We start from the raw sequence: 25,053 nt of genomic DNA, 5'->3' as shown, positions 1-25,053 counted from the left end.
TGAGGTCCTCCTCAGTTTCAGCAAGCAGGGTTGTGTCATCTGCATAACGCAGATTGTTAATAGATCTGTTATGCCTACTTCCATTAATCATCAGTCTGATATTTGTTGCAAAAACAGTAGAGAATTTTAGGGAAACGGGTGGGGGACTGGTAGGGGAGGCAAAGGACATCTTAGAGTTCAAGGAGATGTTATTCATCCTATATCCCATCTCCCACCTTTTTAGTTTGTAAGGTTGAATTAGCTCTTTCTATTATAGCTTGTCTTCGGGGATTATAAGGAATCCAGTAATAATGTTTAATGCTTTCTTTTTTAAAAAAATGCTTGTATTTATCTTGCAATAATGTAATAATAGCTATATAATTCATCCAGATGAACAGAAATCAAGTTTTAACTACTTTATTATCTTTATCATAAGTATAGCCCGAATATCTCATCTTGTTAGCATCTGTATAATAAGTATCAGCTGTAAGGGGATAAGTTTTTACCTTTTCAGACAAAATCCAATTAGTTCTTTTAATGTATTGTAATTGTTTATTTTGTGGATATGAATTAGAAAATTTACCCATGTAATTAGAAAAAGCAGTTTGACAATTTTTAGAAATTTTCTATAAGTTATTAATTTGGGAAGTAGTAAATGGGACTATAATTTCAAATGGATCAGATGCCAACAACTGTTTGAAGTGTGATTCAGTCTCGCAGCACAAATGCAAGAAGTCTCTGGTTCCTTAATCGTCCAACAAGCCTCGTGTCACAGCAGTCCCAAGTCTGCTCTTCCTTTGATTGTCCAGAACACAACCTTTACTCTGCCTCTGTCTCCAGGGCTCTGTCAGGCTACGCCTTGCCCAGTCTCTCCTCAGTCTCTAACTCTTGCACTTATGTTGGCCTCACAGCTGTTGACGATGTGTCTGCATTTGAGGCAGCTGGAAACCATGCCCACGGGGTGGGGGGTGGGGGGTGGATGCTAAGGTAATGAATAGGAAAGCCACTTTTCAAAGTCCTAATCACAGTAGACCAGAGCAGAAAGCCCACAGGGCCCCCACTGGTCTGGTCCCTACAGAGGCACGTGACCAGGCCTTTCTCCTGGGGAGCCACTGATAAGTTGAAACCACGAGGCTTGTAGCTAGCAGAGAAGTGTACAAACCCTGCACCACCAGGGCTCCCAGGGAGGGGGTCTCCCAGCAAGCCCACTGCAGCTGAGTTGGGGCTGACTCAGTACTGGCCCCTTGGCTGCAGACCATCCTGGTAGCACACTGCCTGCCTTCCTCCCACAGAGTGGACTCCAAGTTGGGCTGAGCAGAGACTGCTGGGTCAGCGCCCAGCACCTACTCCATTGAGCCACCTGGATGCTTCTTTCCTAACATGCATGCCCCCCTTAACTGCACACCTGAGTTAAAAGAAATGAAAATTAACTCAAACATAGGTCACATGCTTACAGGTAAAATGTAAAGCTATAAAACTTATAAAAAAAAAGAAAACTTCCAGATCTCAGGCTAAACAGGGGACCCAGATGTCACCCTGACAAGACAGCCCCCAAAGGAAGAGCTTTGTTGAAGAACTGATGTTGCACAGAAGGCCCTGTGACGGGGGCGGAGAGCCCACCTTCGACTGGGAGAAAAGGGGCACCATCCACAGCTCTGACAAGACCTTGTTGTTATGTGCCGTCGAGTTGCTTGCGACTCATAGTGACCCTATGTACAACAGCCCTTAACTCTGCTCTGTCCTGTGCCAATCGCACTGCCTCTGACACTCCCATCCCAATTATCCCAGTCACTGAATCAATCCACCTCATAGAGGGCCTTCCTCTCCTGCGCTGTCCCTCCACCCTCCCAAGCATGATGTCCCTCTCTAAGGACCGGTCTCTCCTCACAACATGTCCAAAGTATGTTAGACGGAGCCTCAGAATCCTTGCCTCCAAGGAGCCCCACCCGGTTTGACTCTTTCTAGGATGAATCTGTTTGTTTTCCTAGCAGTCCATGGTATTCTCAGTACTCTTCTCCAGCACCACAGCTCAAAGGCATCAGTTCTCCTTTTTTTTTTTTTTTTTTTTTTATAAGTTCTCCTTCTATCCTCCTTAGTCATTTTCCAACTCTCTGATGCATAACAAGTGATAGCAAATCAGATGCACCTTAGTCTCCAGAGAGACACCGTTGCTCTTCCGTACTTTAGAGAGGTCCCTAACAGCAGACTTTCCCATGGCAATACGTCTTTTAATGTCCTGGCTACTGGTGCTGAGAGTGTTGACCGTGGAGCCAAGAAAACTAAAGCTGTGTACAATCTCAATCTCTTCACTATCCATCCTGATGCTGCCAATTGGTCCAGTGGTGAGAATCTTTGTCTTCTTGACATTGAGCAGTCCTTGACTCTCTGCAGCAAGCAGCTCAAGTCCTCCTCAGTTTCAGCAAGCAGGGTTGTGTCATCTGCATTTCGCAGATTATTGAAGACCTTAGTGTCTAGAATATGTTAAAAACAAACAAACCGCAACCCATAAAAACCACTGCCATGGAGATTTTGTTGTGTGCCCTCAAGTCAGAAGCGACCAGTAGCTGACCCTCCAGTGGGTTTCAGAGGCAGTAACTTGCATGGGAGTTGACTGTCCACCTTTTTCCTGCGGAGCCCCTGGTGGATTTGAACCGGATGCCTTTGGGTTGGCAGCACAACTCCCTACCACTGTGTCACCAGAGCTCCCTAATTGAGTTGTTGCTCTTATGTGCCATTGACTACAACTCACAGTGACCCGATGAACAATGACTTTGAAACTTGACCTACTCTGAGCCACCCTCACTGTCTCTGACACACCTGCCCCCACTGTCACAGTCACTGTGTCAGTCCATCTTATCTGGGGTTTTCCTCTCCTGTGCTGACCCTCCACCTTTACAAGCATGATGTCCTTCAAGGACTAGCACCTCCTGACAGCCTGCCCAAAGTGTGTGAGACAGAGCTTCAAAATCTTTGCCTCCAAAGAAGACAGCTCTGATTGTCTTGTTGGTCCATGGTATGTTCAGTACTCTTCTCCAGTACTACAACTCAAAGGCATTGATTCTTCTTCTGTCATCCCTAGTTATGGTCCAGCTCTCTGATGCGTAGCAGTAATTGCAAAGACCATGGCCTGGATCAGGCACACCTCAGTCTCTAGACTGACATCATTACTCTTTAGCACTCTGGAGCAGTGTCTGACAGCAGTTTTCCCAGGGCAGCTTGTCTTTTGATTTCCTGACTGCTGGTGCCAAGGATGTTCATTGTGGATGCAAGCAAGGTGAAATTGCTGACAACTTCCGTTTTTCTCCAGCTATTATGATGCTGTCTTTTGGCCCAGTGGTGAACCCCCAGCACTAGGAACCAGCCCAGGATGCCCAGAGCACCAGCCTTGCCTGTGAGTGGTAGTCAGAGGAGTGCTGGGAGCCCACTCAGGAGACTCAGAGCACCACCTTCACCAGGGAGCACCCAGAAAACAGCCAGGCATGACGGGAGTCTGAGCACCAGTCATATTAGGGGTTAGATGAATGCTCAGCACATGCTGAGGGTTAGTTAGAGGCCTCACCTCACAGCCCCTCTCTGGGGGAGACCAGTGTCCCTGCACCATCCAAGGCCAGACATCCTTGCAGCCTTCTGGACCGTGTGCTGCCTTGAGGAGGGAATCCCTGCCGCCTGAGCCATTGTGCCTCTGTGTCTGCTTGTCCCTGTGGTTTGCTCTTATCATTTATCTGTCGGCTTTTGTAGTGGAGAAGCATCTTTGCACGTCGCTGCTCTTAATAGCTTTGACACATGTATGTTTACTCATCTGTCGTCTGCTCTTTTGGGTACAGTGCTTGTCTGCCAGAAGCTGTACTAAAGTGGAGCTCACAGATGAAGGCAGACCAGGAGGGAGGGCTGGCCATCACCTCTGAAATAACACCTTAGAAACTCCCGTAAACAGAGTCATTAGGATTGCTGAACAGCAAGAGATGATCCTGTTTCACTTTCTATGCTAGGACATGGTTTTCTGGTGTTCCTGCTGGAAGGAGTGTGAGGGGAGAGAGAGACAGAGATAGAGCAAGGTGGCAGGATGGACAGTCGGAGAGGGAGACAGGGAGAGAAGGAGGCAGAGACAGGGAGAGAGCTGTCGTGTGTCATCAGAACCAATTCAGCTGACCCTCCAGCAAGGTTTTTGTTGTTTTTTTTTTTCTATAATTATATTTTATTAATTTTCATAAACATTTACAGAGATTTTGGGCTTCCACTCATTCATTGTTGCACTATTCTCTCTACCCTCCTCCCAGTTTGTTCTTGTCCAAATGCCACAGTGCTTGTCAAAGCCAGTTCTGATTAATCTTCTTTGTCAGTGTATCCTTTGCCATTCCCTATCACTCCTCCCTGAGAGAGACTTCACCCTGAGTCATAAGGAAAAGGGGACGGCGTATTCTCTTAGCTACTTCCTGCTGAAAAGGGACGCTGTGGGTTTCAGGGTGAAGATCTTCTGTCACTACTCTAAAGGGCCCCTTTGGCAGTAGGAAACACATAGACTATTATGGAGATTGATTTTGGAATTCAGATGCACTCTTATTGATTGTGCTTGGCTGTACATGTACATATCCTTCAAGATGTATCATGGGGGTGTTGCAACGTAGAAGACACAAATTTGACTAACAAGTTATAAGTACATGAGTCCAAAAATTATGGAAAAGTAAAAGATTCTTTCATTGCATTGCTTTACCTCCCCCAGCTCCCCTCCACCATGCAGCCCTCGCTCTAGTCTCCTGTGATGACAGAAATACCCAGTTACATCTCTCTTTTAGACGGTTCTCTCCCTCCTCTGTTTCAGTGCAGTATACATTATTGAACCCATCTTACTCATTCTCTCCCCAACCCCAAGGACAGTCCCATTCTACAACAGTGGCATCATGTAATATTTGTCCTTTTGTGACTGGGATATTTCACTCAGCATAATGTTCTCCAGAGTCAACCATTTTGAATAATATTGCATGAGTTCCTTGTTTTTTAATGCAGCATAGTATTCCATTGTGCGAATATACCACAGCTTCTCTAGCCATTCGTTTGTTGATGGGCACTTAGGTTGTTTCCAACTCCTTCCAGCAAGGTTTTAATGGCTGCAGATCGCACAGGAGGAGATTGTCCATCTTCTCCCATAGAGAAGATGGTGGATTTGAACTGCGTGCCCTTTGGTGGGCAGCACAGCTCCTTACCTCTAGGCCACCAGAGCCCCGTCGGGGACAGAGCTGTTGGCATGCCATCAAGTTAGAGGCCTTGCCCTGTTACTCTGTGCCTTCCTCGTTACCACTGAGCATGCTGGAACCATGGTTACAGTCACTGTGTTAATCCATCTTGTCCTTTCCAAGCATTAGAATTTTCCTCCAAGAATCTGGCCCTGTTAACAACATGCCCAAATATCTGAGACAAAGTGTCATCATCCTTGCCTCTGAGGAGCACCTTGGCTGCACTTTCTCCAAGACATACCTGTTTGTTCTATGGGGTAGTCATACTCTTCCCCAAGACCACAACACTAAGGCAATGATTCCGCTGTCATCCTTAGTCATTGTTCAATGTTCAGATGCATAGGAAGCAATTGAAAAGACCGTGGCTTGAATCAGGTGTACCTCAGTCTTAGAACTGATATTGTTGTTTCTTAGTACTTTGGCGAGGTCTTTCAATGCAGATTTTTCTGATGCCATTTGTCTTTTGATTACTCGGCTGCTGGTAGTAAGGGTGTTGATTATGGATCCAAGCAAGATGGAATTGTTGACAACTTCAGTCTTTTCTCCACTTATCATGATGGTGTTTATCAACTTGCTCTTATGTTTTTCTCTTTAGGAGTACAACACCTTTCTGTCTGTTGTATTGAGGGCGTGATTTACATGTTGCTATTGATTCAGTGATTGGGGTAATTGGCATGGGTGTGTCAGAGGCAGTGAGATTAGCACAGGACAGAGCAGGGTTTAGGGCTGTTGTACATAGGGTCGCTATGAGTCGCAAAGGACTCGACGGCACATAACAACAACAACAACAACAACACAGATCTGTTGTTCACTGAATTACTATGAGTCATACTGACTCGAGGCACTCAACTGACTTGACAGCTCAAGCACACACGGTCTTGTTTGTTTACCACTTGCTCTGCAAGTACAGTGCTTGTCTGTCGGTTTGCTGTCCTGGGCTGACCTGCATGTTGCTGTGATGCTGGAAGCTATTGCTACTAGTGTTTCAAACAGCAGCAGGGTCACGTGTGGTGGACCCACTCCAGGGACACTCATGGACTCAGAGCAGGAGGCAGGGCTAGCCGTCCACTTCTGAAATGACAGGCCTTCGAAAACTATGGACAAGAGAAGAACAATGTTACTTGTGGACTCGAGGTAAAGTCCCAGAGCGGATGCCACTCAAAGTGCAGAGGAGAAGCTACAAACACCCTTTAATAACTAGAATGTGGAGCGTACAAAGTATGAATCTAGGAAACCTGGAAGTTGTAAAAATGGAAGTGTAGCCCATCAAGATCGACTTCCCGGCCTTAGTGAGCTCAGATGGCACTGACCACTTGACTCAGACAAAAACCTTGATCTACTGTACCGAAATGAAGAAATCAAGGAAGAATGGTGTTGTGTTCATAGTCAGGACTACCATTTCAAGATCTATTGTGAAGAAGAGAGCTTGGGTGACAGGATGCATGCAAGGACAATGCCTGCTGATACGACTATCATTCAAATATACACCCAGCAATGAAAGCCAGAGAGGAGGAAACTGAGGGTTCTGCTAACTTCTGCAGTTCAAAGTGGACCAAGCATGCAATCCAGACGCATTAATAATATCTGGTGACTTGAATGTAAGTTAGAAACAAAGAGGAATGACTGGGAGTCGGGAATTACCGACTTGGTGACAGAAATGAGGCTGGAAAATTAGCTGACAAGATAGACTTTTTTGCAATCAGTGATGCACTTATTACAAATATCTTTTAGAAAACACATGTGGACTATCCACGTGGACCTCCCTGAACAGACTGCACAAGAAATCAGATTGACAACATTTGTAGAACGAGTTGATGGAGAAGCTCAGGAACCACAGTCAAGACCAGGTCAAGCGCTCCTGTGGACCATACTGTTAATTTCTCATGTGCAAGTATTCAGTCTGGAGACTAAGGTCTTTGCAATAACTTGCTATGCATAAGAGAGCTGGACAATGACTGGGGTTGATAGAAGGAGAATTGATGCCTTTGAGCTGTGGTGTTGGAGAAGAGTATTGAATGTACCATGAACTGCTAGGAAAACAAACAAGTTTGTCCTGGAGAGAGTGAAGCCAGGATGCTCCTTGAAGTCAAGGATTCAGAGGCTTCGTCTGACATACTTTGGACATGTTGCAAGGAGGAACCAGTCATTGGAGAGGGAAATCATGCTTGGGAGGGTGGAGGGACAGCGCAGGAGAGGAAGACCCTGGATGAGATGGATTGATTCAGTGACTGGGGTAATGGGGGTAGGTGTATCGCAGACAGTGAGGTTGGCACAGGATAGGGCAGAGTTTAGGGCTGTTGTACATAGGGTTGCTATGAGTCGCAGGCAACTCGACGGCACAAAACAACAACAACAACAAGTACAAATTGGATCTGAAAAAAATGAAACAAGTCTACAAGAATGAAAATGTAGTCTTGAGTGTATTCCACCTGAATTTAAAAACCATCTCAAGAATACCTTTGAGGTGTTGAACACTGATGATTGAAGACCAGGTGAGCTGTGGGAAGACATCAAGGAAATCATCCATGAAGAAAGCAAAAGGCCATTACAAAGACAGGAGACAAATAAAAATCCAAAATAGATGTCAGAAGATACTCTGGAAATTGTACTAGAGCATCAAGAAGCCAAAACAAAGGGAACAAATAGCAAAGTAAAAGAGAAAACAAATTTCAAAGGTCAGCTCAAGAAAAGTATCATAACAAAACATGCAAAGAGCTGGAGCTATAAAAAGGGAAGGTCTTGCATGGCGTTTCTTAAGTGGGTAGAAGAGGAGAAAAGGGAAAGTAAAGGGGAGGGAGATACAGAAAAAGGGGAGACAGAAACTGAGAGAAAGAGGAAAGAGAGGGAGAGAGAGAGACAGGGAGAGAATGCTCTGGGGAGAGGTAGAGAAAGTGAGACGGAGAGAGAGGCCGGACAGCAGAGGAGCAGAGGGAGTGTCAGTGGGAGAGACAATGGAGATGAATGTGCTTTCTCAAGTTCAAAGTCATTGTTCCCTCCACTCAATACCCCCAGCTCTGCAAGTGAGGAAATGCGTTGATTGGAGGGATAGTGCTGGTGGCAGAGACTCATGAATGATGCTGTGGCTGCTTCCTGGTGACTAAGTGTGGGCTGTGTTGCTGGCCCTGTACTGCGTGGGAGGATGCAGACCCTTTGGAGTGGTCCTGGGGGAAGCCCAGTGTCCTCTCAGTGTTGGGGACAGTATGAACTGGGGCAGTCCCGGGGGAAGCAGCGCGCCATCTCTGTGACAGGGACAGTTTGGAGAGGCGACGGATGTCCCCTGTCTTACTAGAACCTCCAGGGTGCCAGGCCCTCCTCTGCTCCTGTCCTGACTCCTGGCCCTGGTGGGGCTCCCTCTCTCATGGCCCCCTGGGGACTGGGCCCTGGGGAGCTGACCCTCATGGCCTCTGCAGCCTGACTTGCGCTCGCAGGTGTCGATCCGCCCACCTCCTGACTGGTACTCCAGTGTCCTCAGCTGTGGCCACATCTGCCTTCCTCAGCCAGCCACCACCTACCTGGCTGCACTGACTGACCTCAGGCCAGAAGCCCAGAGGCGGGTCACGTTCCAGAGCATGTGGGTCCTCAGAACCGCCTTGCTTTCAGGGAAGAAGTGGATAAATGAGTGACAGATGTGTGAGTGAATAGATGAAAATGGGAGTGAGGGAGTGAGGAGTTGCGTGAACGGGTGATTGGGCGAGTGGATGAATGGATCAGCGCGTGGATGCGTGCAGGAGCCAGTGGAGAGAATGGATGGATGAGGGAGGGACGGTGACCGGGCAGTGACCTCAGCGTCAGCGAGCATGTCCGACTCCAGCAGCACTGTGTCCTCCTGCCATTTCACTGCAGGGCGATGTCCTGACCACCAAGTACCAGGTGGACCTTGGGGATGGCTTCAAGGCCATGTACGTGAACCTCACGCAGAGTGGGGAGGCCGTGCGACACCGCTACGAGAGCCCCGGCGTGTACCGCGTGTCTGTCCGGGCGGAGAACATGGCCGGACAGGATGAGGCGGTGCTCTTCGTCCAGGTCAACTGTAAGTCTGTCCTTCTGAGACGAGGTGGCCTAGGTCAAAGGAGCCGGTCCCCCCAGAAAGCACGCATGGTCTCTAAGGGCTGATGACCCTCATGACAGTGGGCCCAAGGGTAGGACTCAGGCCAGTCGGGGCCCAAGTCCATGCCGTTGATGTGCAGAGCGGCAGGGCTGTGGAGGTGGCCAGGGTGGTGACGCTGGAGGACATGGAGGGGTGATATTTGCTATGGTGGTGACGGTGATGGCGATGGTAGGTCACGGTGACAGATGGTGGTGGTTCCCAGGTAGCGCTGGCAGGCGTGGTGCTGACGGGGGTGGTGTGGCGACGGTGGCGATGTAGCAGTGGTGACTGTCGGTGGACATGGTGGTGGTGATCATGAGAGTGGCTGTGTACAGGTGATGATGGCAGTGGTGGTGGTGGGTGGTGAGGATGGGAGTGATAACAGTGGTTGTGGTGCAGTCATGTTAATGGCTGTGCAGGGGATGGTGACGGTCACGACACTGTGATGATGGTCCTGACGGCTGTTGTGGAAATGGTGGTGATGATGGCAGTGTGGTTGTGAGGTGCCGTGGAGTATGACTCACAGCGACCCTGTGAACACCACAGCCGAGCCCTGCCCCGCCCTGTGCCCACACAGTCCCTGATATCTTCCAGCCGTTACTTCAGTCACTGTGTCGGTTCACCTGGTTGAGGGTCTTCCTCTCTTTTGCCGACCCTCCGCCTTTCCAAGCATGATTCCTCTCCAGGGAACAGCCCCTCCTAGAACATGTCTCCGGTGTGTGAGATGGAGCTTTGCCGGTTGCCCTCCGAGGAGCACGCTGGCTGTACTGTCTCTCGGACGTGACTGCTTGTTCTTGCAGCCAGTGGCACAGTCACGGCTCTTCTCCAGTACCACAGCTCAAAGGCACTGATTCTTCCTCACTGTCGCCCTCGTTCACGGCCCAGCTCTCTGCGGCAGAGCAAGTGGTGGAGAAGGCCGTGGTTGTGGTAGAGTGATGATGGTGCCTGTGCAGAGGGCGGGGGTGAGGATGGTGATGGTGGCGACGCTGGTGGTGCTGGACTAGGTGGAGGAGAGGGCGATGTTGGCAGTGATGATGGGGACGCCCTGGCGTCGGTGGGGGTGGTAACAGTGTGGCAGACCTCACGACAGCAGTGCTGGTGGTGGTGGTGGTTGTGGCGACGGTGGTGTTCTTTGAAATGACCACAGCGGAGTTGTGAGGGAAGTGGGTGTGGCTGTGGCGATGAGGGTAGCGATGGAGCATTGGCAGTGGTGGTGGTGTGGTTGGCGATGAGGGATCGTGGTGGTTGTGGTGATGGTGGGGGTGGCATTGAAGTTGGTCAGGCCTGGGACCAACCTGAAGCCCATGTCCTGAGCTTCTAACCCCAGCTTCCTCTGGCCCTGCAGCCCCCCTTCAGGCCCTCTTCCTAGAAGTGGTCCCCGTCGTTGGCATCAACCAGGAGGTGAACCTCACGGCTGTGCTACTGCCTTTGAACCTGAACCTCACTGTCTTCTACTGGTGGATCGGCCCCAGCCTGCAGGTGCACTGGCCCCCGAGCCCTCCTAGCCCTCCTGCCTGCAGCTCCTACCTGGTGTGGAGGGTGGGGACAGACTGTCTGAGCCCAGCGGGGGAAGCACAGTTCCTGGGCCCTTGTGGGTGTCCATTCTCCTCCTCTCTGCTCCCAGCATGTGGTCTTGGTGTCCAGGTATAGTGCAGCGGGTGAATTCCTGGGGTCATCATTGGAGACCTGGCCCCTGTGAGGACAGGTGTCAGGAGAGGCATATGGGTCCTCGAGGGAGGGGAGGCAGTTTTCAGAGGGTGGAGGGCATGGGGCCGGGCTCTGAGGCATGTCCTGTGAGCAGTGGGGAGCCATGGACAGTTGCTGAGCAGGGGGGTGTCTGGGTTAGAAGCCCGCTCAGGAATGAGGGCTTTGCAGGGTGGGGCTGTCCACTCTCAGGCTGCATGGACTCAGCACTCACAAGGGCGGCCTCTTGTCCCTCAGCTGACCCCAACTCAACAATGCTGAGGGCCAGCTGGGGCCGGAGGGGCTGAGTTAACTCAGACATCAGCTCTGGAGGGCAGGGGGAGGGGGCAGCGTGTGGTTTGCAACGGCTGGTGGTGGACACTGAACTGCGTGGTGCCGGCGTGTCGAGTGAACGTCTGGTTTTGCTTAGAATTAGGATGGAGGTTTGGGGTCTCTCCCAGGCCCCCATTCTGACCCTGCTAGACAGTGCTGGTGTCCTGATCCCGACTGTGCCCACAGCCCCTGCTGTCCTTGGACAACTCAGTGACAACACAGTTTGCAGATGCGGGAGATGTACGTGTGACGGTGCAGGCCGCCTGTGGGAGCTCTGTGTTGCAGGACTCCAGGGTCATCCGCGTGCTGGGTGAGTCCCAGGGAGTGGCCACGCTGAGCTGGGTGAGTCCCGGGGAGCGAGGTGGCCAGCCACGCTGAGCTTGGTGAGTCTTGGGGTTGGCCGGCCCCCCTAAGCTGGGCATGCCCCTGAGGGCTGCCAGCCACACTGAGCTAGACATGTCCTGGAGTCAGCTGGCCCCCTGAGCTGGGTGAGTTCCAGGGCAGCCGGCCACCCTAAGCTGGGCAAATCCCCAGGGTTGGCTGCCCCCTTGAGCTGGGTGACTCCTGGGCTCCTCCACGCGCCCCATCTGTGTGGCAGCTGACTTGGCCAGCCCTCCTCAGGGTGGCCTCTAGAGATGGACAGTCACTTGTCCAGGCTCATACCCCCTCATGTGCACGGGAAGCAAGTCAAGGGGCCAACCAGGCACTGAGATGGCCAGAAAGGATTGGATGTTGGCTTCAAGGTCCTCTCTAGAGGACACCTGTCCTTTACGCACTGTGGAGCCATCTGCCCTCTGCCCTCATTACCTGGGTATACTGGGAGCTCTCCACCACAAATGAGGTCATTTAGGGCCAGAAGCAGCTCTCAGCCCACATGGCCCCCAGCACAGGACCCACCATCTGCAGAAAGAATGCTTTCCAGTGAACTGCCAGTGGGCCGTGTGCATGGTAGGGCAGGGGGCCAGGCACACTTCCTAATCTGGGAGAGAATTGGCCAGTGAACTGTGGGGGACCAAGTGCAGGGGATGGAAGCAGAGAGAGCCCGTCAGTGAACTATGGCGTGCTGTGTGCACGGGATAAGAGCAGAGAGAACCCCTCAATCATGAGCTGCCGTGTGCACAGCGCGGGAGGAGATAGAACTCCTCAGTGGAAAAGGCCCTTCAGAAGGGGAGTAGAGAGAGCCCTTGGGGAAAGCTCCGCCCCTCGGGAAAGCTCCACCCCTCGGAAAAGTCCCGCCCCTTGGGGGAAATCCTCACCCCTCAGGGGAACCCCCTCAGGGGAAGCTCAGTCCCTCCGGGCTGCTTCTCATCTGCACAATCTGTCATGCTGGACTTTTCAGCCACGAGCCTGGCACTGCCCACAGCCCACCGCCCCAGGCCACATGAGAAACCACAGTTGGAGTAGGAGGGAGGGACAAGAAGGTGGCCGATCCATTATTGCCCTCGTCACCTCCCTATGTCACTGTTACCGAGGTCACTGTCACAGGCAGCAGAGCAAGGTCATCCAGGGCAGCCCGTTGACAACTCCTGTTACATGACATTGAATTTCTCAGACACAAACCCGAGGCCACCCTGAGAAGGCTGGGCAGGCACCGCAGGGCCCTGGGCCCTACAGAGACTGCAGCCACTTGAGGCTGACCACAGCTGGCTGGCACCCGGGTGCTTTGGTCCCTGCAGAGGCTGCGGCCACCCTGGGTTGACCACTTCTGTCTCTGCCCCAGATCAGTTCCAGGTCGTGCCGCTGCAGTTTTCCAAGGACCTGGATGCCCACAACCCCAACATCCCCGAATGGAGGGAGGACATCGGTCTAGGGGTCACCAGGCTCCTCTCCAAGGTACCCCCTGCTCACTGAGGCTATGGGGGTGGGAGCACTGGGTTCCAGAGAAGCTGAGGTACCAAGACTGCCAGGGCCAGGTGACAACTGGTGCTCTGTCTGTCACCTGCCCCTCCAGTCCAGGGTACAGACAAGTGGTGTCCCCCAGGACCAGGACCAGGGTGGATGGAGAAGTGGTGTCTTCCTGAGCCCAAGACTAGGGGGTGCTGTGGTGTGGATGGGCCTGGGAAGTGGGCAGTACATGGTGTGGGCTGCTTGAGGTTGCAGGTGAGCCGGAGGTGTGGGTGGGCCGGGGGGCTCTCGGGTTGTGTGGGGTGTCTGGGGTGTGGGCAACTCTGCAGTGTGGGTGAGTCAGATGTGGGAGGGTGGGAGGAGTGGGGGGTGTCTGGGGTGGGTGGGGTCTGGAGTCAGGGTTTGCCGTGGGATATGGAGGGTCTGGGGTATGTACCAGTCTGGAATATGAGTGGGTTGGGGAATAGAGGGGTGTCTGGGATGTCTGGGTGTTGGGATTTTAGAGTCTGGGGTGTAGGTGGGTATGGACTATGGGTGAGGTGGGAGTGTGGGGGGTGTCTGAGGTGTGGTTGGGTTGGGAGTGTGGGGGTTCTGGAGTTTGGACACGAGTGTTTGGGGGTCTGGGGTGTGGGCAGGTTAGGGAGTGAGGGTGGAGGGGTCTGGGGGGTCTGGGATGTGGGTAGGTCTGGGGTGTGGGCAGGTCAGGGAATGGGGCTGTGTGGGGAATGTGTGAGGGTCTGGGGTGTTGGCAGGTCTGGAGTGTGTGGGTCTAGTGTGTGGGTGGGTCAGGGGTGTAAGGGTCAAGCGTATGTGGGGGTCTGGGGTGTTGCAGATTAGGGTGTGGGTGTGTCTGGGGTGTGTGGAAGTCTGGGGTGTGGGTGAGTCAGAAGAGCTGTGGGAGGGCCAGGGGTGTGGAGGAACTGGGGGGTATCTGAGGTGTGGGTGGTTCTGAGGTGTGGACAGGACAGCTGGATGGTGGTATAGGGCAGGTCTGTGGTGTGGGCAGGGCACTGGGTGGGACATGTCTGTGGTATGGGCAGGGTGGTAAGGTGGGGCAGGCCTGAGGGCTTGGGGAGACGATGGGGTCAGGGGGCCAGAAGTTTTGACAGTACAGTGGCGTGGACAGGGCAGCAGTGTGAGGCTGTAGGACAGGTGTGGGTGATGCTGTGCCATGTATTGGAAGTTGGGTGGTTTACCAGATGTGGGTGCAGGAACAGGACACCAGGAACTGGGACATGTAGCACCCGGGCCACGGGGAATGGTGCTTGAGAGCGTGCTGCTGTGACTTGACCCGGAGTGTGGGGAGAGGGAGGCAGAGGGGGGTGCAGGCTACAAGAAGGCACCTTGACTGACCTCTCGCATGGCCATGCCACAGTGAGGGGCAAAGAGCCTGCCCTGTAGACCTGGGGACCAGGAGTGCTGGGTCATAGGATGTGGGCAGGGGTTGAGGCCAGCCCCAGGCTGAGGGATGAGGTTTGGCTTGCAGGATACTTTGAAAGGACTCAGCCTGAGAGAGAGGAGAGGGAGGAGTTCTGGGGACCCAGAACGTGGCAAAAGCACAGAGGGCAGCTGGTCAACAGTGTCTCTGCCCCTATGTCCTCACAGGAGACCAGCATCCCTGAGGAACTTCTGGTGACTGTGGTGAAGCCAGGGCTGCCTACCATTGCTGACCTGTATGTGCTGCTGCCCCCTCCCAGGCCCACCAGGAAGAGGAGCCTGGCCAGCGATAAGGTATCAAATGCCCTGAGCTTGTGGGCCGTACTGCTGACCTTGTCATGTTACAGTGCATCACTGTGCTACGGTGTGTCACATATGCCACAGTGCATCATATATGACATGGTCCATCACGTATGCCACGACATGTCACCTGTACCATGGCATGTCACGTATACCATGGTGCGTCACGTATGTCATGGCGCATCACGTATCCCATGACCTGTCACCTATACCATGGTGCGTCATGTATGCCACGACACATCACATATGCCATGACTTGTCACCTATACCACAGCACGGCACATGTTCCATGGTGCGTCACGTATGCCATGACATGTCACCTATACCACGGCGCGTCAGTATGTCACGGTGCGTCACATATGCCACGATGCATCGCATTACCCTGTGCAAGGTGGTTCCATTGCTTTGTGCTCACCACCACTGCATTGCACTATAACCACCATCGCCTAGGCATGGCCGTCCAGCCCCAGGTCATGGCTGCCCCGGGTCTTGGAAGCTGCAGATCTTTAAGGTGAAGACTGCCTCTTTCTCCCACAGGACAGGACTCACTGCTGACATCAGTGGGCAGCTCAGCACTGAGCACACCACACCCCCACACTCCTTACATGTGTTGTTGCTTTGAGGAGCTTTCAAGTCACTGAGGCTCATAGTGACCCCCTGGACCACAGATCTGAGCCCTGTCCCTGCTGCACCCTTCTCACCGTCTCTGACAGGCGCCCGCCCGTTGCTGCAGTCACTCTGTCAGTCCGTCTCCTTGAGGGTCTTCTGCTCTCTCACTGACAACATGATGTCTTCTTCCAAGGAATGACCCTTCTTGAGAACATTCCCAAAGCGTGTGACACAAAGCTTCACCATCTCTGCTTCTAAGGGGCACCCTGCTTGTACTTCCTCCAGGACATGATTGTCAGCCTGTGGGGTGTTCAGAACTCTCTGTTAGCACCACGACTCAAAGGCATTCTTCTTCAGAAATCCATAGTCATTGTCCATCTCTCAGATGCATAACAAGTAATTGACCATGGCTTGGGTCAGGTGCACCTTAATCCTTAAATTGATATCCTTGCCCTATGATTCAGTCATATTGACTGTGATTACCTTTCGAGGTTCATTGTGTTACTTTACATGACATTAAGAATGATTATATTACCTTGTGTTCAGTGTGGAAGGGATTGCATGACATTGCATGACATCGTAATATGGAAGCTATGTCGAGCTACATTGGATTGTATTATGGAGATACATATAACAAGGGGACTGTTACATTGTTTATGGAAGGTGAGATTCTATGACACCAGAGTATGAGAGCTACATTGTATTGCATTACAGAAAGATTATTTCATGGAAGGTCTTTCTGTGCATTACATTACGAACGTGAAAATAGACTAGATTATGGAGGATCCGTACATGACATTCTGAAGCCCTGGTGACCTAATGGGCAGATACTCAGCTGTGAATCAAAGGCAGCTGGTCCCCACGGCCTGCTGGTCTGTTCCTGTGGACATCCTGCATTGCTCAGAGCTGGAGCTGACCCGTAGCTAACCCTCCAGCAGGCTTTCAGAGGCTGTGAGTCAGGCAGGAGGAGACTGCCCGTCTTCCTCCCATAGAGCAAGGGGACCTGAACCACTGCCTTTGAGTAGATAACAAGGCTCCTTACCACCAGGCCACCAGCACTAGAAAGGTCCTGAGGGCAGTGCTGCCGCCCCACAAAGTCACACACACATCACTGCGGATGCTGTGCAGCGTGACAGGTCAGAGCTGGCAGCCACCTGCCAATCCAGCAGTGTCCCCTGCTCCCTGGACGCTGCCCCTCAACCCTTTCTATGCTTCCAGAGGGTCCTGGCCATCCCTGGACACTGCCCTCAACCCTTTTTCTGCTTCCAGAGGGTCCTGGCCATCCAGCAGGTGCTGAAGGCTCAGCGGATAGGCTTCTTCCTGCGTGGTGGGGTCCGTGTGCTGGTGGCCCTACGGGACGTGGACACAGGTGAGTGGACACTCAACCTTGCAGGGGTTGGACTCAGGGTCTCAGGGGCTGGCCCTCTGCACTGCCCACAAGGCCACCTAGCCTCAGTGAGTGTGCATCAGCCCTCAGACCTGAGGCCACCTGCCTTCCCCAAGACCCCCATGGCACCCCGGTCACACTGACTTCTGGCTTCTGCCACACCTGCTCGTCCCCACAGTGGACAGTCTCTGAGGGTCCCCTGAGGCTCTCTCCCCCCATTTGTCTCTCCCTGCAACCTCCTGTATCTCTCTCCTCTCTCTCTCCATGTCTGTGTCTCTTTCTGTCCATAGCTCTGTGTCTCTATGTCTCCCTTTTTCTCCCTCTTCTCTCTCTCTTTCCTCTCCTCTCTCGTCTCCCTCTTTCTCTTTCCCCCCTCCTTCCTCTTCCCCCTCCCTTTCTCTCCCCCCTCTCCCCTCCCCCTCCCCTCCTCCCTCTCTCTCTGTCTCTCTTTCCCTTTCTCTTCTCTTTTTTCTCTCTCCATGGTTTTCTGTGGGGTTTTTTTTTCCCCTCTGAGAAAGGACCTTGTCTCAGCATCTCTGGCTCCAGGGTCCTAGACTCCTCCACCCTCTCCAGGGCCCCTGTCCTCCTGGAGGCCTCCACTGTGCCCCACAGAACCTCACAAAGGAAGCCATGTTCCCAAACTAGACACACTCAGAGCTGTGGTTAAGATCCCACAACTGTCCCTCCCACTGACCCCTGCTTGCCTCGCAGACTCCCAGCGGCTGGGCGGCGGCAGAGGCTACTGGGCTGCGGTGGTCCTCCTGGTTGTGGGGCTCTTCGCCGTGGGCACATTCATCCTCTTCAAGTTCAAAAGGCAAGGCTGCCCGGTGCTGGCATGGTGCTCCCTGGCGGGTCTTGGAGGGCTTCCTGGAGGTGGTGGCTGGGAGAGTGTTTTCCCTGTATCAGGTGGGTCTTGGAGGGCTTCCCGGAGGTGGTGGCTGGATTGTGACTGTGTGTCTGTCCTGTGTCAGCTGCAGGGGTTGGGTGTCCCCCCAGCTCCCCTCCTTGCTCTGCATGACTGCAGGTTCCAGGCAAAGGCAGGCAGCCACTCACTCTGCACACGTCTGCTACTTCCCCTTCATCCTGGTGTCTCGTCCTCTCAACCGCCCCCTTCCAGGACAAACAGCTATGTCCTGTCAGTTGGATGAGACCTGGGCCAGAACTGGGTGCTCCTGGGCCGTGGGCTTCATAGGCAGAGATGCCCTTCACCCCCATGCCCCCACCCCTCTTGAAAGCAGCACGTTTTTAGATGGACAGTGTCTGCTAGACGTTTGAGGGGCAGCTTCCCACCCCCTCCGCCCCGTGGGACACTCTTGACAACCTATGATGGGTGAATTTCAATTTCTTCTGGACTTAGAATGTCAAGTTCTATCCTGAAGTACAATGCTGTGAGTGACAGGATATTATCTATATGCATACAAGGAAGACCTGTTAATATGACTCTTATTCAAATACGCAAACCAGCAGCTAAAGCTAAAGAGGAAGAATCGGGAATTTTTACCAAATTTTGCAGTCCAAACTTGATGAAATGTTTAATCAAGACGCATTAATGAGAATTGGTGACTGGAAGGCAAACGTTGTAAACAATGGAGAAGGAAGAGTGGTCAGAGAATACCGGCTGGCGACGGAAAGGAGGCTGGAAACGGAAGGACTGAATTTTTGTATTTTCAGTAATTATTTATTGCAAATACCCTTTTTTTAAAAAACAAAGACACGCAAATGTCCATTTTACACATGGACCTTACTTGATGGGCTGCATAGGAATTAGATTCCACACTTGTGGAAGGAATCTTTGGAGAAAGTATCAGGAGTCAGAACCAGTTCCTGGCTGTGGAACAGACCATGTGCAAGATAAAATGGAGGCCGGATAAAGTGAAAACAAGTCCAGTTTGACCTTGGGTCTATCCCATTTAGATTTAAAAATAATCTTAAGAACATATTTAAGGCTTTGAACACCAGTGATCTTAGATCAGATGTGTTGCAGGGTGACGTCGAGGATATCATCCGTGAAGCAAGCAAAAGGTCATTATAAAGACAGAGGAGAGAAAAAAAAAACGGAAACGGTTGCCAGAAGAAACCACGAAAATTACACTAGACCATCGAGAATCCAAAGCGAAGGGGAAGGATGCTGAAGAAAAAGAGCTGAACGGAAGATTTCAAAGGGTAGCCAGAGAAGGCAGCGAAGGCTATAAGGGGCCACACAGAGAGCTGGATTTGGGGAGTCAAGGGAAGCTGTGTGCAGTGACTCTCAGGCTGAGAAGCAAGTTCAAGCCTCTAGTTGCAAATTAGGAGGTGATACTGGCAGAGTCGTGATGACCCAGGAGGCCTCTAGAGGAGAGGGAAGGAACACACAGCATCTCTGTACCAAAAAGGATTGGTTGATGCTGCAATATTTCAGAAAGCACCATGTGATCAAGAGCCAATAGCAATGAACAGAGAAATTAAGCTGCACTGAAGGCATTGATTGGCAAAAATAAGGCCCCGGAATTGACGGGTTGCCAATTGACTTGTTCACCAGACTATGCCAGGAAGTTTAAGAGACAGCTCCCTGGCTCACTGACTGAAGGAGGTCCGTATTTGCTTCCATTCCCAAGAACAGTGATCTAGCAGACTGTGGACATTATCAAATAATATCATTACCACATGCAAGCAAAATGTTGCTGAAGATCATTAAAAAATGGCTAGAACAGTACATTGACAGAGAGCTTCTAGAAATTCAAGCTGGATTTAGAAGAGGCCATTGCACCTGCGATATCATTGCTGATGTCAGATGGATCCTGACTGGAAGCAGAAAATACCAGATGAATGTCTATTTGTGCTTCTTGACTTTCCAAAGACATTTAACGGTATGGATCATAACACATTATGGCTAACATTGAGAAGAATGGGACTCTCAGAGCACTTAAGTATGCACATATAAAATCTATACATAGGCCAAGAGGCTATTGTTCAAACAGCAAGAAAACACTGAGTGGTTTAAAATTAAAAATAAAAAAGACTCGCATCAGGGTTGTGAATCATTTCTTCATTCAGTCTGCATGATGAGCAAATAATTCGTGAAGCCAGACTCTGTGAAGACGAATGTGGCATCAGAACTGGGGGAATACTCCTCAACAATCTGCATTATGCGGATGACACAACCTTGTTTGCTGAAAGTGAGGAGAACTTGAAGTGCTTGCTGTTGAAGATCAAGGAATACAACCTCCAGTATGGATCACATCTCAATGTCAAGAAAACAAAAATCCTTGCCATTGGACTGATTGACACTATAATGCTGATGGAGAAAAGATTAAAGCTGTCAATGATTTCAATCTTCCTGGGATCCACAGTCAACACCCTTGGCACCAGCAGTCAGGAGATCAGGAGATGTGTTGCACTGGGCAAGTCTGAAGTTGGGAATCTCCCCAGAATACTAAGGAGCAATGATGTCAGTTTGTAAACTCAACTGCACCTGATCCACGCCAGGGTCTCCAGTCACTTGAGAGCTGGGCAGTGAATAAGGTTGATAGAAAACTTGAGGCCTTTGAGCTGTGGTGTTTAAGAAGAGTGCTGAACATCCCATGGACAGCCAAAAGAACAAACAAATATGTCATGGAGAAGATGCAGCCAGTGTGCTCCTTGGAGGCAAAGATGATGAAACTTTGTCTCTCATATTTTGGGCATGTTTCTGGGAGAGGCTATTCCTGAGAAAGGGTCACCCATAACAACATAACACCATCATGTCACCCATAACAGCGCCAGGCAACACATGGCACCCATCAAAGTGCCTTCCCTGCATCCCAGGCTTTCCTTAAGGATTGGAGCTGGCCAGCTACCCTCCAGGGAATGACAGGGAATAGAACAATCCCTCTAAGGTGTGCAGTCTGGGAACCCTGGTAGGCGGTGACTGTGAGCAGAGCCGGCTTGATGACAGTGAGCACAGTGGGAGGCAGGAGAGGAAGACCCTCCGTGCGGTGGGCTGGCTCGGTGACTGCAAGGTGGGCTCCAGCACCGGGACAGCTGTGAGGCCTGTGAACAGCCAGGCCGTGGACCACTGGGTCAGATGCTGGGTTCTTGACAACAGTTGTTCTGGGGCTGCCAGCTCCTCCTTTCTGCACAGGTGGCGGGGTGGAGGGGACCTAAGGTTGTGCATCTTTGCAAGACTGAACAAACCCTGGCCAGAGCAGAGGCACGGGCAGTGTCCTGGTCAGACTGGCCTGGACTGATGATGACTTCAAAGGCATAGGTGGTGCCAAGCCGCAAACCTCACAGGAGAGTCGTGGAGCAGGCTTGGCAGATGTGGACCCCCCACCCTGCAGAAATGACACACACACCCCTCCAGCGGCTTGAGCTCGGTTGGCTGTGGTCCAGTCCTACTGTCAGCTCAGGCTTGCTGGGCTAGAAGCTTCCACCTCCAGCAAGTTGAGCACAGTGGGCTGTGGATCACCCGCTATCCCTAAGACCAGGGAGGGGAACCCCAAGACAGGGGAAAAGTGGTCCCTAAGACCAGAGTGGGGAGCCTGAGACCACGGAATGGGGACCCCAAGAACAGAGACTGAGAACCCAGAGACCAGGGAGGGGGAGGCTCTGAGAGCAGGAGGTGGAGACCCTGAGACCAGGAGAGGGGAGACCCACAGGAGGGCAGTATAAATACAATGTTTGAGAAAATCACTGTCAAAGTCCTAGGTGGCCATGAGTTAAAGGGGCAGAGACTTCAGATGACAAAGAGCAGTCCAAAACATTAGTTATGATGGTCACAAAACCAGCAAACACCTCCCGCCCACAGGAACAGCCAACCCTGGAGGGAAGCCACCTGACCCTTGAGTCTCACAGTGCACTTTGTACTTCCACATTTCCAAAACAAAGGTCAAAGGAAAGGCACACTGGCATGCATAGAGCCCACAGCAAGGTCCCAGGGCTGCGCAGGTGTCAGACTTAGAGGACAGTCATTAGGTCTCCTGCTGTAAATGTACTTAGGAAGCTGAAGGGAGCCTGGGACACAGAGCTGGAGGGAACCAGGAGATGGTGTCCCCGCCAACAGAAGAGAGAAATGAAGGGAGGGGGTTTGACAAAGGGAACCCTCACGATTGCAGAGCTGAGAAGCACAGGGGCTGAAGGTTGGACACGCACTGGAGTGTCTCAACAGCACACTGAGCGAGAAGAACCAGGAGCCCAAAGCTGGGTCTGTCTGTTGCACTTACCCAGACCGAGGAGCCGAAAGAAGAAAAAAGAATGAAGGGAATAAACAGTGCTCACTGTGTCGAAAGGAATTGGCAGATACAGAAGAATTTAATGAAATAACATTTGAGCAAAAGCCTATGGTGATCAAGGAAGAAGTTCAAGCTGCTTTGAAGGAAATGGCAAAAAATAAGGCCCCAGGAACAGATGGTATACCAATTGACATATTTCAGCTAACAGATGCTGCTCTGGATGTGCTCACCAAGTTGTGCCAAGAAATCTGGAGAACAACCACTTGGCCAACTGACTGGAAGAGATCTATATTTGTCCCCATTCCAAAGAAAGGTGACCCAACAGAGTGTGGAAACTATATAACAATATCATTGATTTCACATGCAAGCAAGATTTTACTGAAGATTATCCAAAAACAACTGGAACAGAACATCAGCAGAGAACTGCCAGAGGTCCAGGCTAGGTTTAGAAGGGGTCGTGGTACTGGGGATATTGTAGCCGATGTTAGATGGATCTTAGCTTAAAGCAGGGAATACCAGAAGAATGTCTGTCTGTGTTTCATTGATTATGCAAAGGCATTTGACTGTGTGGATCATAACAAACTGTGGCTGACTCTGAGAAGAATGGGAATCCCAGAACACTTGATCATTCTAATGTGAAACCTATACTTGGACCAGGAGGCAGTCGTCAGAATAGAGCAGGGTAACACTGCATGATTCAAAATTGGGAAGGGCGTATGCCAGGGATGTGTCCTATCTCCATACCTTTTCAACCTGTATGCAGAATAGATCATCCGAGAGGCTGGGCTCTATGAGGAGAAGTGTGGCGTCAGGATTGGTGGAAGATCTATTAACAATCTGCGTTATGCAGATGACACAACCCTGCTTGCTGAACCTGAGGAGGACCTCATGCACTTGCTGCGAAGGGTCAAGGACTACAGACTTTAGTATGGACTGAGGCTCAATGTCAAGAAAACAAAGATTCTCACCACTGGACCAATTGGTAGCATTAGGATGGATGGCGAAGAGATTGACATTGTTCACAGCTTCAGTTTGCTCGGCTCCACTGTCAACACTCTTGGCAACAGCAGCCAGGAAATAAAAAAACGTATTGCGGTGGGAAAGTCTGCTGTTAGGGACCTCGCTAAAGTACTCAAGAGCAACAGTGTCTCCCTGGAGACTAAGGTGTGCCTGATACAGGCCATGGTCTTTGCAATCATTTGTTATGCATCAGAGAGTTGGACAATGACTAGGGAGGACAGAAGGAGAATTGATGCCTTTGAGCTGTGGTGCTGGAGAAGAGTATTGAATGTACCATGGACTGCCAAGAAAAGAGATTCATCCTGGAGAGGGTTAAACCAGGCTACTCCTTGGAGGCAAGGATTCTGGGGCTTCATTTTACATACTTTGGACGTGTTTTAAGGAGAGACAGGTCCTTGGAGAGGGACATCATGCTTGGTAGGGTGGAGCGAAGCACAGGAGGGGAAGATCCTCTATGAGGTGGATTGATTCAGTGACTGGGGTGATTGGGATGGGTGTGTTGGAGTCAGTGTGATTGGCACAGGATAGAGAAAGGTTTAGGGCTGTTGTACATAGGGTCGCTATGAGTCGCAGATGACTTGATGGCACATAACAACAACAACAACAAAAACTTAAGAGATCATGAGAGCTCAGGTGTGCAGGTGTCCTCCCAAGAGAGGAGCGAGCAGCAGAAATGGCCAAGACTGTCAACCAGCTTTGTGACCCAGGCATGTGGCTTTTCACCTCTGAACCTCATCATCCTGTCCAAAAAACAAGACCAGGATGGAGATGGAGGAGGACCGTAAGGAGAGGGAGGAAGAGGAAGGAGAGAAGGAAGAGAGAGATGTGAGGGAGCAGAGGGTGGAGATGGAGGAGGACCATAAGGAGAGGGAAGAAGAGGAAGGAGAGAAGGAAGAGGGAGCAAACCACCTGTCACATCACCCGCAACAGCATACCACCTGTCACGTCACATGCAACAACACAGCAACCATCACATCACCCTCGTCAGCACAACACCCATCAAGTCACCCACCACAGCACCAGGCAACACAAGGTGCCTTTTCTGCATCATCCCCATGATTTGTGACCTTCTGCAGGCCTCCCCAGGCCTGGCGTGTAGACCCCTCTGGATCACTGGAGTAAGTGGCCTCTGTGCCAAGCCAGCCCAGGCCGACATCAGGGCCCACCTCCCTGCCTCAGAGCTCTGGTCCATCTGCTGGGGTAATCAGATCAGCAGACATGACCACTCCATAGTCACAGCAGAGGGCTGCCTGGGAGGGCTTCCCAGAGGAGAGGGCTTGAACAGAAAGAAGGAACGGGGAGACACTGGAAGGGGGCTATCTTCACCATGCACGGGGCAGAAGGCCTTGTGACAGCAGCCTGGCCAGAGCTGACTCTCCACCTACACACAGCCCTAAGATGGGCAGCCTGTCCTGGGCTGTGCCCTACCTGTGTCCAACCTTGCTGTGAACAGCCTGGGCTAAGCCGAGCCCCCCTGTACAGACCCCTGACCCATCCTGAGCTGAGTCCCCTGTGAAGACCCCTGACTTGTCTTGTGTGGATTCCCTACTTGTGAAGCCCCCTGACCCATCCTGAGCTGAGTCCCCTGTGCAAACCTCTGACCAGCCTGAGCTGAGCCCCTTGTGCAGACCCCTGACTTTTCCTGAGTGGATTCCCCGCCTGTGAAGCCCCCTGACCCAGCCTGAGCTGCACCTTCTGTGAAGCTGAGCCCCCACCTGTACAGACACCTGACCCGGCCTGAGCTGAGTCCCCTGTGAAGACCCCTGACTTGTCTTGTGTGGATTCCCTACTTGTGTAGACCCTTGACTCATCCTGAGCTTAGGCCCCTGTGAAGCCCCTGACCCAGCCTGAGCTGCTCCTCCTGTGAAGCCCCCTGACCCAGCCTGAGCTGCTCCCCCTGTGAAGCCCCTGACCCAGCCTGAGCTGCTTCTCCTGTGAAGCCCCCTGACCCAG

General features: G+C 51.7%; 1 protein-coding gene across 1 annotated transcript in view; it reads left to right on the top strand.

The window, feature by feature from the left end:
- SORCS2 (sortilin-related VPS10 domain containing receptor 2) overlaps positions 1-25,053 on the top strand; it is a 237,611-nt gene that overhangs the window by 209,822 nt on the left and 2,736 nt on the right. Inside the window, exons 20-26 of the mRNA XM_006893670.1 lie at positions 9,054-9,240; positions 10,643-10,776; positions 11,500-11,623; positions 13,034-13,146; positions 14,764-14,889; positions 16,774-16,873; positions 17,603-17,705. Of these exons, the coding sequence (XP_006893732.1) occupies positions 9,054-9,240; positions 10,643-10,776; positions 11,500-11,623; positions 13,034-13,146; positions 14,764-14,889; positions 16,774-16,873; positions 17,603-17,705 (887 nt within the window). The remainder of the gene's footprint in view (positions 1-9,053; positions 9,241-10,642; positions 10,777-11,499; positions 11,624-13,033; positions 13,147-14,763; positions 14,890-16,773; positions 16,874-17,602; positions 17,706-25,053) is intronic.

Source organism: Elephantulus edwardii, unplaced genomic scaffold (assembly GCF_000299155.1).
Source record: "Elephantulus edwardii isolate Elephantulus edwardi_28Jun2011 unplaced genomic scaffold, EleEdw1.0 scaffold00129, whole genome shotgun sequence".
Classification (NCBI taxonomy): Eukaryota; Metazoa; Chordata; class Mammalia; order Macroscelidea; family Macroscelididae; genus Elephantulus; species Elephantulus edwardii.
The sequence above is the reverse complement of the archived record's forward strand: the minus strand, read 5'-3'. Positions and strand labels throughout refer to the sequence as shown.